General features: G+C 44.5%; 1 protein-coding gene across 1 annotated transcript in view; it reads left to right on the top strand.

Annotated features, from left to right (window-relative positions):
* The window catches only part of CDH1 (cadherin 1), a 74,766-nt gene that overhangs the window by 43,890 nt on the left and 14,955 nt on the right, over positions 1-15,921 (top strand). The window contains exons 3-10 of the mRNA XM_087420034.1: positions 3,560-3,795; positions 7,738-7,881; positions 8,007-8,162; positions 8,919-9,063; positions 10,481-10,656; positions 10,935-11,063; positions 12,667-12,849; positions 14,671-14,915. Of these exons, the coding sequence (XP_087276160.1) occupies positions 3,560-3,795; positions 7,738-7,881; positions 8,007-8,162; positions 8,919-9,063; positions 10,481-10,656; positions 10,935-11,063; positions 12,667-12,849; positions 14,671-14,915 (1,414 nt within the window). The remainder of the gene's footprint in view (positions 1-3,559; positions 3,796-7,737; positions 7,882-8,006; positions 8,163-8,918; positions 9,064-10,480; positions 10,657-10,934; positions 11,064-12,666; positions 12,850-14,670; positions 14,916-15,921) is intronic.

The raw sequence follows: 15,921 nt of genomic DNA, 5'->3' as shown, positions 1-15,921 counted from the left end.
CAGTTTATCAGCCCAGAGGATCAGGTGGCACAGAAAGATAATGTGTCTTAATGAGCACCTGGAAATTCAGGTTGGGGCTGCCTGTCTGTTGCACACACTTCTGTCCCCTCTCAAAGGGTGGGGCTCAGCCACCATTAACACGAGATGCCCCAAAGCCAGTTAAGCACCTTGCATCAAATTATTTGCAAAGCCATTATCATTTTTTCAAGCTGCCACCCTTTGCAAGTTCAATCATGCTTGTCCCAGCTTTCACTGCCCAGATTCGGGCCGGCTGGGGACAGGAATTCAGTGTGATATATGAGGGCAGCTCTTGTTCCCTGCTTATATGACAAGCCCCCAAACACATTCCAGTTGTCGCCCCGTTACTTCTGCTGGGGGTGACGTTGGGGGAGGGTTATTTGAAAAGCGTCTTGATTTGCTAGTTTGAAAAGAAATTCCTACATTAGTCTTAAGGGGCAGTATCTGCCCATCCTTTGACTTTGCCTTTCTTCTTGCTTCTGTTGTCATTTTGTGGTTCATCTGTTCACTTAGCAAATACGTGTCTTCCAGCTTGTCTACCCAAAGGCACAGAAATAATAATCATCTCCTTCTACTTGCATTGCTCTTGATCAAAATATGATCACATTCACTGTCTCAGTTAATCTTCACAAGACCCTGAAGAGAGGTAGGCTGGACCAGTGGTATCCTTCATGTTCCAGTAGAGAAAACTGAGGCACAGAGAGGTTAAGCATTTTGCTTAAGGCCACCCAGCAAGAACCTGGTGGAATCTGAGTTTATAATCCAGTCACAGACTCAGACCAGCCCTTTCTTCTCACCTTCTTCCTGTCATTTATCATAGCCTTCAAGCCCTGCTCACCTTACCTGCACGCCCTCAAATCTGGGAAATGAGTTGTAGAATCAGCCTGAAGGGTGAGGGTAGAGGTAGGGACATGGTTTTGACTTTTTTTTTTTTTTTTTTTACCATCTAGGAGGCAGGGCTGGATGGGTGATTATTCGAAGGATCCAACTCCCTTCCTGTGAACTAACTCTTCTTGGTTTGGCTACTCAGTTCATTTGCCAGGTAGCAGACTGCCAGCTACTGCACGTAGTAGCCTCAGATTTCAACCATCTTGGATCCTACCTTGGAGGCAAAATCATCCTTTAAAAATATCCAAGGCCCTAATAGTGTCTCTCCAGGGTGAGAGGGAGCCAACCATGAGACTCGTGTAACTCATGCTAAGGACCAGTCCCAGCTCTGCTACTTACTAGTTATAGGATGTCAGACAAATTTCTTAACCTCTGAGCCTCAGTTTCTTCATCTTCAATATGGCGGTAATCATGTTGCTTACCTTCTCGCCCCCAAACATGGTCTTATTTTCTCTGCCAAGGGTGGGGCTGTTGGCTTCGGAAATCTTTGCAAGGGTTGCCCCTGGTGGAAGAAATGAAAACTGCAGCCCAGGCATCCTGGATGGCTTGAGGGCTTTCTGGCAGAGACCCGATCCTCACGAATGTGGAGGTGTCTAGCCTTGTAAAATGGGCAGAAGAGCAGGAATTTTTATAAGAGATCACTTGGACAAAATAGAAATTCCATCGGAGGAATGAGGAGCAATTATTTGAATGAGAGGGAAGCAGGCCAACTTGAGAGTTTCCCAGAATGAACTGTCTTGTCGACTGTTCCTTCTGCCTAGAAGGCTCTTTTTTTTTTTTTGGTTGTGAGCAAGATCAGCCCTGAGCTAACATCCATGCCAATCCTCCTCTTTTTGCTGAGGAAGACCGGCCCTGAGCTAACGTCTATTGCCAATCGTCCTTTTTTTCCCCAAAGCCCCAGTAGATAGTCGTATGTCATAGTTGCACATCCTTCTAGTTGCTGTATGTGAGACGCTGCCTCAGCATGGCCAGAAAAGCGGTGCGTCCGTGCGTGCCTGGGATCCGAACCCGGGCCGCCAGTAGCTGAGCGTGAGCACTTAACCGCTAAGCCACGGGGCCGGCCCCTAGAAGGCTCTTGAGCCAGATTTCTGTAAGGCTAGCTCCTTCAGGTCTCAGCTTAGATGCCTCCACCTTAGAGAGGCCTGCCCTCACCATGCATTATAAGTTACACATTCCACAACTTCCCCCCTACCCTGTTACTCTTGTGTCACCCTCTTTAATTCCTTTATGTCTAGCACTTGTCACTACCTGAAATGATTGCTTTCTGTTTTTGTCCATCTCTCCCACAGCAGTGTAAGCTCAAGGAGAGCAGGTGCCTTGTCTCTCTTGTTTACAGGTTGTCCTTAGAGCCCAGCACAGTTTCTGGCATATAGCTTCGTGGAAACTTGTTGACGGAATCCTTTGAGACTCTGATGTTTAGTGTAAACATTTCTCACCACAGCTTCTCCAGCTTTGGGTATTAATACTTTTTAAGTTTTAATACTTTAATAGCTATAAAGCTTTAAGTACATTCATGTGCTATATAACATTTCAGTCAACGATGGACTGCATATATGGTGGTGGTCTTGCAAGTTAGTGCCGTATAGCCTAGGCTATAAGCACAATGATGAAATCGCTTAATGATGCATATCCCTGTCATTAAGCGACTTGTGACTGTAGTTTTATCTCTGAGCCATTGGTCCTAACGTTCCCCTCACCCAGGTAGTCTTTGCATTTGTCTTGCTGCCCTGTGTGACCAGGTTAAAGACTTTCCTGTGCAACCTTCCTTATCTCCCCTGACTGACAGGGGTCAGTGTCTCCTTTGCACCTCAGACCGCGAGCAGGCGTTACCTCTCTATGCCTCAGATAATAAGCTCAGAATCAGCACTCAGTAAATATTTACAGTTATCAATGTCTTTTGTGGAATACTCATGGGGGCTGAATAAGTGATTAACCAAAGCTATATTCATTTTTTAAAATTTCATTTAACAAACTTTAATATAGTGTTTATGGTATGCCCGGTGCTATTTTATCTATCTTAAAACAACCCTGGTAGGTAGTTGCTATTGTCACCTTCATTCTACAGGTGGGTAGACTGAGGCACAGAGATTAAATAATTTTCCCAAGGTCACGGAGCAAATAAGTAGAGCTGGGACTTGAACCCAGGTAGTCTATTCCAGAATCCATGCTCCCAACCATTATGCCATGCTGCCTCTCTCTTATCTTATTATCTGCCACTGCTTATGGAAATGTCCACTGTTTATTTAAATGTGGCCTCTCCACAGCCCCTTGCTGTACCTTGGTCTCTAACTTGTGGGCTCAGTAGGTATTCTGTCTCAGTTATTTTAGTGGTCTGGTTTCATACAGTCAAGAGCTAGCTAAAGGAGAGGCCCCATTTTTGTTGCTATCGAAAAGGAGAAGTTACTTTCTAGACGAGTAACTGTACTTTACAAGTAGATGAGAAAAAAATCAGACCACAATGAACAGTCGCCTTATGATTGTGAAGAACGCAGTGTGATATCAACTACTTTGGTATCTCTGCTGTCTGTCTCCAGACTGTGGTTTGTTTTGTTGTGCTTGTTTTGGTGGGTGAATCAAGTTTGCTTTTTAGAGAGGGAATGCTCTTGTCTTTAATCTGCCTAATTTGCTAATTGCTGTGATTTATGCCTTGCAGTGAGTTTTGAAGGATGCACTGGTCGGCCGAGGACGGCCTATGTTTCTGATGACACTAGATTCAACGTGGGCACAGATGGTGTGGTTACGGTCAAGCGGCCTCTACAACTTCATAAGCCAGAGATGAGTTTTCTTGTCCATGCCTGGGACTCCAGCCGCAGGAAGCTCTCCACCAAAGTTACCGTGAAGGCAGCAGCACACCACCACCGCCACCATGGCCATCGCCACCGTGATCAAGTATGTTGGAGTGTTTCTCGGAAGTTCCTGTTATTTTAGTCTCCTGCCTAATCCAGGTTCCTCTGCCTTGGCACCATTCACATTTGGGGCTGGATAATTTTTGTTGTAGGTTGTTCTGTGTCCTATATGTTTAGCAGCATCCCTGGCCTTAACCCACTAGATAGATGCCGGGACCACTCCTCTGTTGTGACAACCAAAAATGTCTCCAGACACTGCCAATGCCCCCTGGGGGGAAAAATCGCCCCCAGTTGAGAACCATTGGTCTAAGTGAACTGATTCTTGCTGGGTATCTTTTTGTTGTTGAGTGGAGAGGAATCAGGTGGAATGATGGCAAGGCATCATTACCTTTATTTCTGCTGGTAAAAGCATGGACATTGTCTGGAATCGAATCCCAGCCCTGCCATTTACTACTTGAATAACCTTGGGTGAGTTACTCAATCTGTCTATGCTTGAATTTCCTTATCTGTACAATGGAGATAACAATGACTGCGTGTATTAATACATGTGAAATGCTAGAACTATGCTAGGCATTGAGCAAGTACTCAGTAATTGTTAACTGTCTTATCATTCCTGGAGGAACAATGAACAAGAGGGCAATTCTCTCATCATTTTGCTCTTCGTGTTTCTAGTGGGGAGGGTCTTGGCAAAGAAAGGGAAGAATCAGTGGGAAGCTTTTGCCCTGTTGGACTGTGATTTCCACAAGATCCTTCCCCATTGTATTTGTAGTGCCTGATCTCAGTCTGGCACATACCAGGAGCCCAGTAAATATTGAATGGACAGATGCATGGACTGGCCGCGAATGGTAGGATATGTATCAGTCCAGGTTCTTGGAAAGAATGTTTCTGGGTGTTGTTACCCAAAGCCTAATGCCTTTGCCAGTTTCTAAACTGCTCCCATGATGCTTCCTACAAAATGTCTCTCTGTGGGCCATTCTAGTTCTATCCTGCTCCTGCCTTGGAAGTGTGGAACATGTTGTAAATACCAGAGCCTTTCAGGCTGGCTCCTGTTTTTCTCCCTGAAGACTTTAGAGTCTAGGAACTTAATAGCCCTGATCTAATTTTTCTCCCTGGTGTGATTGGATAGAGCAGAAAAATGGGCAACTTAGTAGAATTATGTTAATATAGCTCCCTGACTCAGGTCTCCAGCTGACTCCATCATTCATGTAAGTTCAGCATGGTGAGTTCTTGTTGCACAACTGTGCATGGAAGCCTCTTATGACCAAAAGACAGTTTTGAGCTTGGTTTTTCACCTGTTCCTCCCCACCTCTGCCAACTTGGCCTCTGCCTCCATATCTGCTGTGTCATGATTATGTTCAAATACGTATTACAAAAAACCACAAATTACCGTGCTTTATGCAAAAATAGAGTAATTCTCTTTCAAGTTAAGGAAACCCAGGGGTAAGTAGTGGCCAGTATGGAGACTCCACAGTCATTAGGAACCTAGGTTCCTCCTTTCCTTTCTGTTCCGTCATCCTCACCACATGGCTTCCATTCTCAAGGATACCTCATGATCCAAGATGGCTGCTGGAGCTCCAGTCGTCACGTCTTTATTCTAGGTGATAAGGAGAAAGGGAAGAAGCACAAAAATGCATCACTTAGTTGTCTGTCTGCATTTTTAAGAAGACTCTGGAATTCTCAAGCAAATTATGTTTACATCTCATTGGCTAGAACTTGGCCTCATGGCCACACCTAGCTGCAAGTGTAGTATAGAAAATGTAGTCTTTTATTGGGCACATTGCTGGATACAAAATTGAAATACATATCTGGAGAGAAACAGATTTTTTTTGGTTTTGGTTTTTAGATAAGAAAAGGAGAAGGGATATTGAGTAGTAGGTGGCAACTCTGCCACAGCTGGTTTGAGGCCCACTTTGGCTTGTCTCTAGTTCAAGAAGCCCTTGTGGAGCCAGGTAGTCCTGCATTAGGAGAAAGGGTGACGATCTTACCTCTCTTTTAATTCATGTAAGAATAGATCTTGTATGTATTTCAAAACATCATGCTGTACATCTTAAATAAATATAATTTTTATTAGTCAAATTATACCTCAAGAAAGCTGAGGAAAAAGTAAGAGTAGATCTAAGTTTCCAATTCTTTCTCTTAGGGTGGGTTTTCTCAGTCTGGTATCCTTTTTATCTGAGGGCTGAATTCTATATTCACTATGTTGAGGCACAATGTTTTGCCAGCACGCAATGTTCATCGTTATTTGTTATCATTCTCTGAAAATATTCTGCATACGGATGTCAGCAAGCATGCTCTTCGTCTTCCTCTTCAATATGCCAAGTGATGAATCTGTCTTCATTCATCAATGCCTCTTCTCCCACCATGGCTGTGCAAGATGGTCATTTTTAGGATTAGGACTCAGTGTGGACAATCAGTTTAATACTTGGTTCCAGTGCTGGAATCACATCCTAAACTCGACTTCCTTTTTTTGTTTTTGCTGAGGAAGACCGGCTCTGAGCTAACATCTATTGCCAATCCTCCTCCTTTCCCCCCCCCTAAAGCCCCAGTAGATAGTTGTATGTCATAGCTGCACATCCTTCTAGTTGCTGTATGTGGGACGCAGCCTCAGCATGGCCAGAGAAGCGGTGCGTCGGTGCACGCCCGGGATCCAAACCCGGGCCGCCAGCAGCGGAGCACGCGCACTTAACCGCTAAGCCACGGGGCCGGCCCTAAACTCAACTTCCTTAAAACCATAACTCAGTATTTTCCAACGAATCCAGCCATCGTCTTCATCAGTATCATTTATTGAACACTTACTGTGTTTCAGGCACTATTTTAAGTGCTGTATCTGCCATACCAGTATCTCATTTAATCCTTCCAAGAACCCTATGAGGGAGATACTAATATTATCCCCACTTTAGACATTAGGAGACTGTGGGACAGAGAAGTTAAATAATCTGCCCAAGAGGAGGAAGTGCCACAGTGAGGATTCAGAGCCTGGTAGCCTGGCTCCCAGAGCCTGCCCTTGGCCCAGGCAGGGCTGTTTCTCTAGGAGTTTAATGCAAGGATGCAGAGGGTGTGTGTGTGTGTTAAGGGGTGTGTGAGGGACCAGGACGCAGGGATGCAGGACTAGGAAGGATTTTGTGATGCTGTCTGGTCACATCTCATATCTATCTTGTGCATTTTGAATCAAATTTAAAAAGCCAGGAAGTAGGGCTTGAATCACACTTGGGAAACAGTGATCAGTGGCTGTGTGGAGGGTGGGAGATGGAATTGTCCTCTGGAACCTTTACTGTGTTACCACTAATCACTTTAAAACACTTAAACAATTTGGAGGATGTTTTCCTTCCATCCTCAACTATCTCATTTCCCGTTGTGTGCATTAAGTTATCTTTATCACACATGAAAGCTGTTCAATACAAATCTGAAAGGGTGTTTTTGGTTTCCATCCCCACAGCTTCTGTTGGAACAAATGGAAACCATATAGATATACTGACACAATGAGATTAAGGAATTTGTATTGATCACAAAGTGGTTCTTAGTACCAATTCCCAAAACTTAGTCATTTGGCTGATAACTCCACTTTGGGGACCTATATCCCCAGGAAAAATGTAAAAGAAAAGAAAATTAAAACACTTGAATATCCACTTGTTGAATAAGCTCTGATATTAAATCATCAGAGTATAATGTTCTATTAAAAACAACAGGTGTGATATGTAGGCTGGAAATAAGTTGTAAAATAATATCAAAGCCTCGAACCTGTAATCATGTATGCACAATGATTGCTTGAACTCTGAACACTAAGAAGGATCAAAAGAGAGCACAATCTTTATTATATGGCAAAAGGGTTCACTGGGTCTTGTTTTGGTCGCTCATTTTGTTGTTAAGTTTAAACCGCACACTTCCCTCCAAAGGCTGGTAATGCTGACTGGATAGGTTGGACTGTTCAGCCTGTCATATTTCTCCTAAATTATCTCATTTTGTTCTCCATCTTCTTTCCTTTTAGGAGTCTGTCTCTGGAACCCAGGCAGAAGTGCTCACGTTTCCCAGCTCCCACCAAGGTCTCAGAAGACAGAAGAGAGACTGGGTTATCCCTCCCATCAGCTGCCCAGAAAATGAGAAAGGCCCATTTCCTAAGAATCTGGTTCAGGTAGAGAAGGAAGTTCTCTATTTCTCTGGGAGAATTTGGCAGGGAAGGACCAAAGAGAGAAAGGGAAAAGACCTAGTGTTGGGATCCTTCCTTGCTAATTTTATTTCTTTCTGCTTTGTCTTCAGATCAAATCTAACAGGGACAAAGAAACCAAGGTTTTCTACAGTATCACTGGCCAGGGAGCTGATACGCCCCCTGTTGGTGTGTTTATTATTGAAAGAGAAACGGGGTGGCTGAAGGTGACGGAGCCTCTGGATAGAGAAGAAATTGCGAAGTACATTGTGAGTATCTCTTAGAAGCTTGTTAATGATGGGGTCACATCCTTCTAAAATTTTTTGTTCAACCCGTGTCAGATCCCTGGATCAGATGCCCTGGACATGTGAGGAGCTTATTCTGACATCTCTAGACCTGTTGATAAGGAGAAATAACAGAAGAACCTGGAAAAATTGGGGGATATTAATTTCTTCCTTGTTAGGAATAAAGGGGGAGAGTCCTTATGCAGCATGCACAAGTTAGACCCAAGATGCCCACCTTCTCTTGGGGCTAAAAGTCCCTGACCCCAAAGAAGATGCCAGTGATGATGTGGGGAGCAAAAACCATTTCTGGGTCGTGGTAGCAGTATGAGCTTAGGGAAGCTGGGAGGTAAATCATTGATGCCAAATGCAGAAAAATCTGGGGGAAACACTAAGCTGGAGTGGCCAGAGCAAATTTTAATTTGCTTGGAATAAGTCGGGGTGTTTGAGGCTTTATCTCTAGGCCCAGCCCCCAGACCTTGGGTGGGAAATGGACCTCTGACCTGGTGGGTGTGTTCTTCAGCCTATGGGTCTTCACATGTCATGATCTCAACTAGTGTCACGATGTCATTGGAGCAGCAGCCCATGTGTGAGAAAAGTTCTCTGCTGGGTGTGTCCATCCTTGGCTCCGGGAGAGTGGGAGGGAGTGGAGGCCAGGCAGAGCCTACTCTGCTCTGGTCAGACCACTTCTCCCACCTCTTCTGCCTTGTCAGGGCCCAAGTAACCCTCACTTGGCTCTTGCAGCTCTTCTCTCATGCTGTGTCTTCGAACGGGAATGCAATTGAGGACCCGATGGAGATTGTGATCACAGTGACGGATCAGAATGACAACAAGCCTGAGTTCACCCAGCAGGTCTTTCAGGGGTCTGTCGTGGAAGGTGCTCTTCCAGGTATGTCCAATAATGAGGGGCTGAACTCCTAGAAAGACTCTTGATTCTTTGGACCTCAAAGTGTTGGGGCTGGCGTTTGGGCTCAGGCCCTTCATACGGACAGAACTTCTTTGGCAGGAACATTTTAAGAACAAACTTCCCGGATTAATAAACAGATCCTTGCCAGTACCTTAAGCCATTCCTGATCACATTCTTGTATCTCTCCCGTAAAGGTAACCACTCCCCTGACCTTTGTGGTAATCATTCCCTTGTTTATCTTTCACCATGTGTGTATTTACTTCTAGATAATATCTTGTCAGTTTTGCCTGTTTTCAAACTTTATACACATGGAATCACACTGTATGTGTGAAAGAAGTGAGGTACTTCTTTCATTCAACCTTACGTACATAGTGGTTCTTCTGTGTTGTTGCCCATAGCAATTCGTTTTCATTGCTGCATAGTATTCCATTGCATGGATATTTTTATATTTATATAAAACAACTTATCTGTTACACTGTTGATGGAAATTGGGGTTGTTTGAGTTTCTTGCTGTTAGGAACAGTGCTCTCAGAACATTCTTGAATATGTCTCCTGGTGCAGATATGTAAGAATTTCCCTAGGGTATATATCTATGATGGTGGATTGCTCACTTGTATGATCTGTGCACGTTCAACTTTACTACATGGTAACAAACTGTTTTCCCAGGTGGTTGAACCAATTTACACTCCCACCAGCAATATATATCCTGGAATGTTAGACTTTTTAGCTTTGGCCAATCTGTTGAGTGTGTAATTATATCTCAATGCAATTTAAAACTGCATTTCTCTGATTATTCATGGGTGAAACAGCTTATCATATGTTTGGCCATTTGGTTTCTTCTTTATGACTTGTCTATTCCAGTCTTTTGCCCTTTTTTTCTCTTGGGCTGTTTGTCTTTTTCCTATTGATTCTTAAAGAGTTAATTAGATGTCTGGGAACTAGTCCTTTGTCAGTCACTTGTGTTGTAAATATTTTCTTCCACTTGGAAGGCAATGATCTCAAATGATCGTTCTCTCTGATGAAGCTGTGGCTGAGAAGCCAATTCTGGAAATTTTCTGGGATTTTTCCTGTTTTACATGCCATTCACTCAGTATGATAGACATGGCACAATGTTCTAGTTTAAGGTTATTTCTTCCCCATACTCCTCTTCACCCCCAACCCCCACCCAGAATGCGTGTGGGAAAAGTTGAGTTCTCGGAACACCACTCATTTGGTGGAATGCTTGCTTCCTCCCCTAGCACTTAGTAAGAAATTTGGAAATTAGAGAATGGAGGAGCTGTGCCATGGTAGCATCCCCAGGGCCCCTCCTTTAACGTTCTAGACTCAGTTGAGCTGAGTCGTATTGACCAGGCCCCAAAGTGCAGCTTGACTGAATCTTTCTCTCCTTCAACACTTCCAGGAACCTCCGTGATGCAGGTCACGGCCACAGATGCAGATGATGACGTGAACACCTACAACGCCGCCATCGCTTACACCATCATCAGCCAAGAACCCACGCTGCCTCACAACAAAATGTTCACCATCAACAGGGACACGGGAGTCATCAGCGTGCTCACCACCGGGCTGGACCGGGAGGTCAGGGGTCAAGAGGATCCAGAGGATGCTGGGGGCAAATATACATTAGCTACATCCCACGGACGATGCAAAACTCCGCTGAGGCCAGTTGCCACTTCGTATGGTCACGGTCTGAGCTTTGCATGTAAACGTCTGTCCAAAGGTTTTGTGCCAAGCAGATAGGCAGGCGGGCAGCCTGGCATTTAAGCAGATGATAAAATATTCTGTTTCTATGCAGTGGGCTGGGCTGGGCCTGATGTGGCTATTGGTTCTGACACTGGTGTGTTTGATCTCTGCAGAGTTTTCCCACGTATACCCTGGTGGTCCAGGCTGCCGACCTTCAAGGTGATGGCTTAAGTACCACCGCCACAGCCGTTATCACAGTCACTGATGCCAACGATAACCCTCCCGTCTTCAACCCCACATTGGTAATTCCCCAACTCCTTGGATGGTTTCTAAAGAAAGGTCCTTTGTTGTCTCACAACTGCTCAAGAGTGAACCCTTTGAAAACTCTCCCCAGAGTAGTGAACTTTGAGAAGCGAGCAGATTGGGGCGGCACTTGTCTCTGTCCTCCTCAGCCTGGGGCCTATCGGCACAGGTTTGTGAAGCTGCAAAAAACACCTACCGAATTTGTGTCCTCATGATGTGCATCTTGGTAACAAATATTACCAGGTTTTATTTATTCACTGAACAAATATTTTCTGAGTTTATGCCAGGCACGGTGTCAGACACTGGAGATGATATCACAAGCTAGACAAAGATTCTGTTCTCATGGGGTTTCTAGTCCAGCTAGGGAGATGTCAGACAACTTATACAGATTGTTGTGTGTAATTACATTAAATACAGTCAAGGAGAAGGTACTAACAGCCATGTGAAAGAACCTTAAACCTTATTGTATTAGTTAGAAATCAGCTCAATGGTTAGTAACAGAGACTTGACTCTTGTGGTCAAATAAGGTTGACTTTTTCTCTTTTGTCACAAAAAGCCCTGAGGTAGATAGTCCCCTCTGTCAGTAGAGACCACGCCTCCTTTGCTTGCTGTCCCACCATCGTTGGTACATGGCTTCCAGGCTCAATGTCACTTTGTGGCCCAAGATGGCTGCTGGAGCTCCAGCCATATCTCTGCTTCATTCGGGAGGGAGGCAAGGGCAAAGGGTACAAAAGGCATTGCTGCTAAGTTAAGTCCTCTTATTTCTTTGAAGACCCACCCCACAAGTGTTGTTTACAACTTGTTAGCAATTGCTTTCTGCAGAGAAGACTGGAAATAAAGTATTTTATCTGGGTACGTTGCTGCCACCAGCAATGTAGTTAGTGAAGAAGGGGAGAATGGATATTTAGTAGGCGACTAGCCGTATCTGCCACTCTAACCTGACATTGTGAGTACAAGAAGGCTTCACAAAGAAAGTGAGTAACATTCATAGTAAGACTTGAAAGGAGGTTGGCAAATGTGGGACAGGAGGGTGGAAGACTGTTCTAGACAGAGGGATCAGCATGTACAAAATGCCCTAAATCAAGAGGAAGCTTGATGCATAGCAAGAACTGAAAAACAGTCAGTGCAGTGAACCAAATGAGGTCAGGTCCTGAAGGACCTTGTAGACTGAGGTAAGAATTTAAAAATTTATCCTGAGTGCAAGGGGGTTTTAAGCAGAGGACTGTAATGACCAGACTTTAGTTTTATGAAAATTACTGGTACCACTGAGAATGATGGGGGGAGGAGGGTGGTGGTGGATAAACCACAGTGTCTTGCACTTGACTAAGATCACAGTCAGCAACTTGGCCAGAGTGTGCTGAGGGGCTCGAGAGCCAGGGCCTTGGAAAGCTACTTCAGGGACTCAGGGAGGATGATGCTCTGGAGTGCTCGCTGCTCCGCCGGCTGATGGGAAATAAGGGCCCTGCTGGTAGAGTGGGCACTTCCTCTGAGATTCTTCTCGAAGCTTGGGCTCAGAAAGGATTCCCTTAGTGCCCTGAACCCTGTCTCCACTATCAGGTCTCAGCGTGTCATAAGTGACCCATCTTCTCCTTTGCTCTGCAGTACGAGGGGCAGGTGCCCGAGAACCAGGCTAATGTCCTAATCACCAGGCTCAAAGTGACTGATGCCGATGTTCCCAACAGCCCAGCATGGGAGGCCGTGTACACCATATTAAATGATAATGAGCAGCAATTTGTTGTCACCACAGACCCAGTAACAAATGAAGGCATTTTGAAAACAGCTAAGGTTTGTATGGTGCCTGGCAAGATGCAGAAACTGACAGACCAGCTAGCTGCCCCCTCCCTTGTCCCCTTGTCTTCTCAGAAGTAGATCAGCGTGGCATTGGCGGGTAGGGGCAGGTGGCTTTCCCAGATTCTGGTGGACCATTTGGGGTTTGTGGTGACTTTTCAGGCTCATGTGAGAAGTCGGGAAGCTCTTTCACAGCACCCTAAAATTGAAGAGGAAGTACCATCTATTTTCTTTCTTTTTTTTTTTTTTTGTGAGGAAGATCAGCCCTGAGCTAACATCCGTGCTAATCCTCCTCTTTTTGCTAAGGAAGACCGGCTCTGAGCTAACATCTATTGCCAATCCTCCTCCTTTTTTTTTTTTTTGCCCCAAAGCCCCAGTAGATAGTTGTATGTCATAGTTGCACATCCTTCTAGTTGCTGTATGTGGGATGCGGCCTCAGCATGGCCGGACAAGCGGTGCGTCGGTGCGCGCCCGGGATCCGAACCCCGGGCCACCAGTAGCAGAGCACACACACTTAACTGCTAAGCCAAGGGGCCAGCCCAAGTACCATCTATTTTATTTTATTTTTTCTTTTTTTAAATTTTTTTTAAAAATTTTATTTATTTATTTTTTCCCCCAAAGTCCCAGTAGATAGCTGTATGTCACAGCTGCACATCCTTCTAGTTGCTGTATGTGGGACGCGGCCTCAGCATGGCGGGAGAAGCTGTGCGTTGGTGCGCGCCCGGGATCTGAACCCGGGCCGCCAGCAGCGGAGCACGCGCACTTAACCACTAAGCCATGGGGCGGCCCATATTTTAATAGGCTCTTTCCCTGAAACATTTCCCTACCCCCATATCCATTTTGCAAATGAGAGGAAAAATGGTTTCCTGGTCTCTGCTATTTTGCTGGATTATTTTAGAAGTGGGGCAAATATGACTGTTTTGAAAGATGTCTTGGAAACCTGAATACTAAGATGTTAAGTGATTTCCTTGTTGAAGTTAGTCAAAGAGTTAATAGATCCCTGGATTAGCCCCAAATCTTCAACTTCCTCTTGAGCAAGCGAGCAGACCCTTCATTTCTGAATTACTTAGTGTGTCATCTTGTCTCCCACTTAACATTTGATGTCAACATTTTCTGTTATTATTCTATCAGCAAAAGAAAGAAGCTAATAGTCTGAGTTCCTACCATACACAAGTTCCTTCCTAAAAATTTCCTTACAGCACCTCTAAGAGGTAGCTCCTTTTCCTACTCATTTATTTAGGTGTGGAAACAGACCCAGAGGTTACATTGCCAAATCACACAGCTAGGAAATGGCCCAGCTGGAATGTGACCTCATTGCTGACTGCTTCTGAACCCCATGTTCTTGCCACTAAACTTACTGGGGTTAGTGAGGTGGACAAGCTGGGTCTTCTGTCCATCTGCTGTCACATGGACAGCATGTCATATAGGATGTGAACATCCTTATTCGTCTTGGGTAAATAAATTACTTAATTTGCTAGTGTTTGTTAGCTGAGGTTTGCTGTTGGAGATTTCACGTAATCTTTATTTTTCTCCTGGGGTTCTCAACTCTAATATGGTTGCATGTTAGTCATTGAGAGCTTTTTAAAAATATCAAAGTCCAGGCCCCACCCACAGAGATTGTTATTTACTGGGTCTGGGACTAGGGCTTGGGTGTCCATATTCTTTGCAAGTTCTCAAGTTAATTCTTCTTAATGAAGCCAGATTTGAGAACCACTGGTGTATTGCTAACCAAAAGCAATAGAGGATTTAATTGTTTTCTTTTTTACTAACATAAAATGTTGTGGGGTTTTTTTTAACTCATTTTTTTCTGCCCTTCAGGGCTTGGATTTTGAGGCCAAGCAGCAGTACAATCTATTCGTGACTGTGAAGAATGTGGCCTCCTTTGAGGTCACTCTCTCCACCTCCACAGCCACCGTCACCGTGGACGTGCTGGATGTGAACGAAGCCCCCATCTTCGTGCCTCCCCAGAAGAGAGTGGAAGTGCCCGAAGACTTTGGCGTGGGCCTGGAAATCACATCCTACACTGCCCGGGATCCCGACACGTTTATGGAACAGAAGATAACGTAAGTGTGAGGACTTTTCAACTGACTTGCAGCAACTGGGTGTGTGTATAATATATTTCGTTCATAGCATTTATCATCATCAATCACTGCAAGACCCTTCTCTTGTTTGCCCTTTTTTTTTATTATTATTATTCCTTTTTATCCCCATTCCCCACACTTTTCCATTCCCTCCATAGTCAGCCATTTTAGGTTTACTGTGCTTCCTCCCTTTGAGTTCATGTAGTATAGTAGGAATGTGGTTTTAATTTACAAACATGGTATTGTGTTATAAGTAGCTTACTGTTTTTTCTCTTTTTAAACTTGAAGGCCCCTCTATAAATATGTAAATCATAGCTACAGATGCTGAAAACACGTGTACAAACCAACCAACAACACCACCCCTGTGACCAAGTATGATAAAGAATATTCTTTTTTTTAAAGCTGTGAGATTCCTTTTATTGTTTTATTTTTATTTTTTTTGAGGAGGATTGGCCCTGCGCTAACATCTGTTGCCAATCTTCCTCTTTTTTCTTTTTTCTTCCCAAAGCCCCAGTACATAGTTGTGTATCATAGTTGTAATATTGTAGCTCTTCTATATGGGACGCCACCACAGCATGGCTTGATGAGCAGTGAGTAGGTCCGCACCCAGGATCCAAACCGGTGAACCCCAGGCCGCTGAAGGAGAGCCCGCAAACTTAACCGCTGTGCCACCGGGCCAGCCCCCATAAAGAATATTCTTAATCTTTTGAGAGTTGTATCTGACTGCATACATGGTGCTCCAGTGTGACGACAGTGTGACTTAAAGGAAAGACTATTGGAGCACAAATCCAAACATGACATGTGTGTCTTGCTAGTAATAGTACGATTTCCAGAGATAACCAAGGCCTCTGTCTGCTTCCTCTTCTCAGAGAGATAGATTCCTACCTGTTAATATCTACTCTCTTTAGAAAAAACATTACGCAAATCCAGAGTAGAGTCATGCTTGATAATTGAGCCTGTTCTTGTTTTGGGGGGTGTTTGCGTTTCG

The sequence above is a fragment of the Ceratotherium simum genome, chromosome 30 (assembly GCF_057802395.1).
Source record: "Ceratotherium simum simum isolate JZ-2026a chromosome 30, ASM5780239v1, whole genome shotgun sequence".
Taxonomy (NCBI): Eukaryota; Metazoa; Chordata; class Mammalia; order Perissodactyla; family Rhinocerotidae; genus Ceratotherium; species Ceratotherium simum.
Note: the sequence above shows the minus strand (reverse complement) of the source record. Positions and strands in the feature narration are given on the sequence as shown.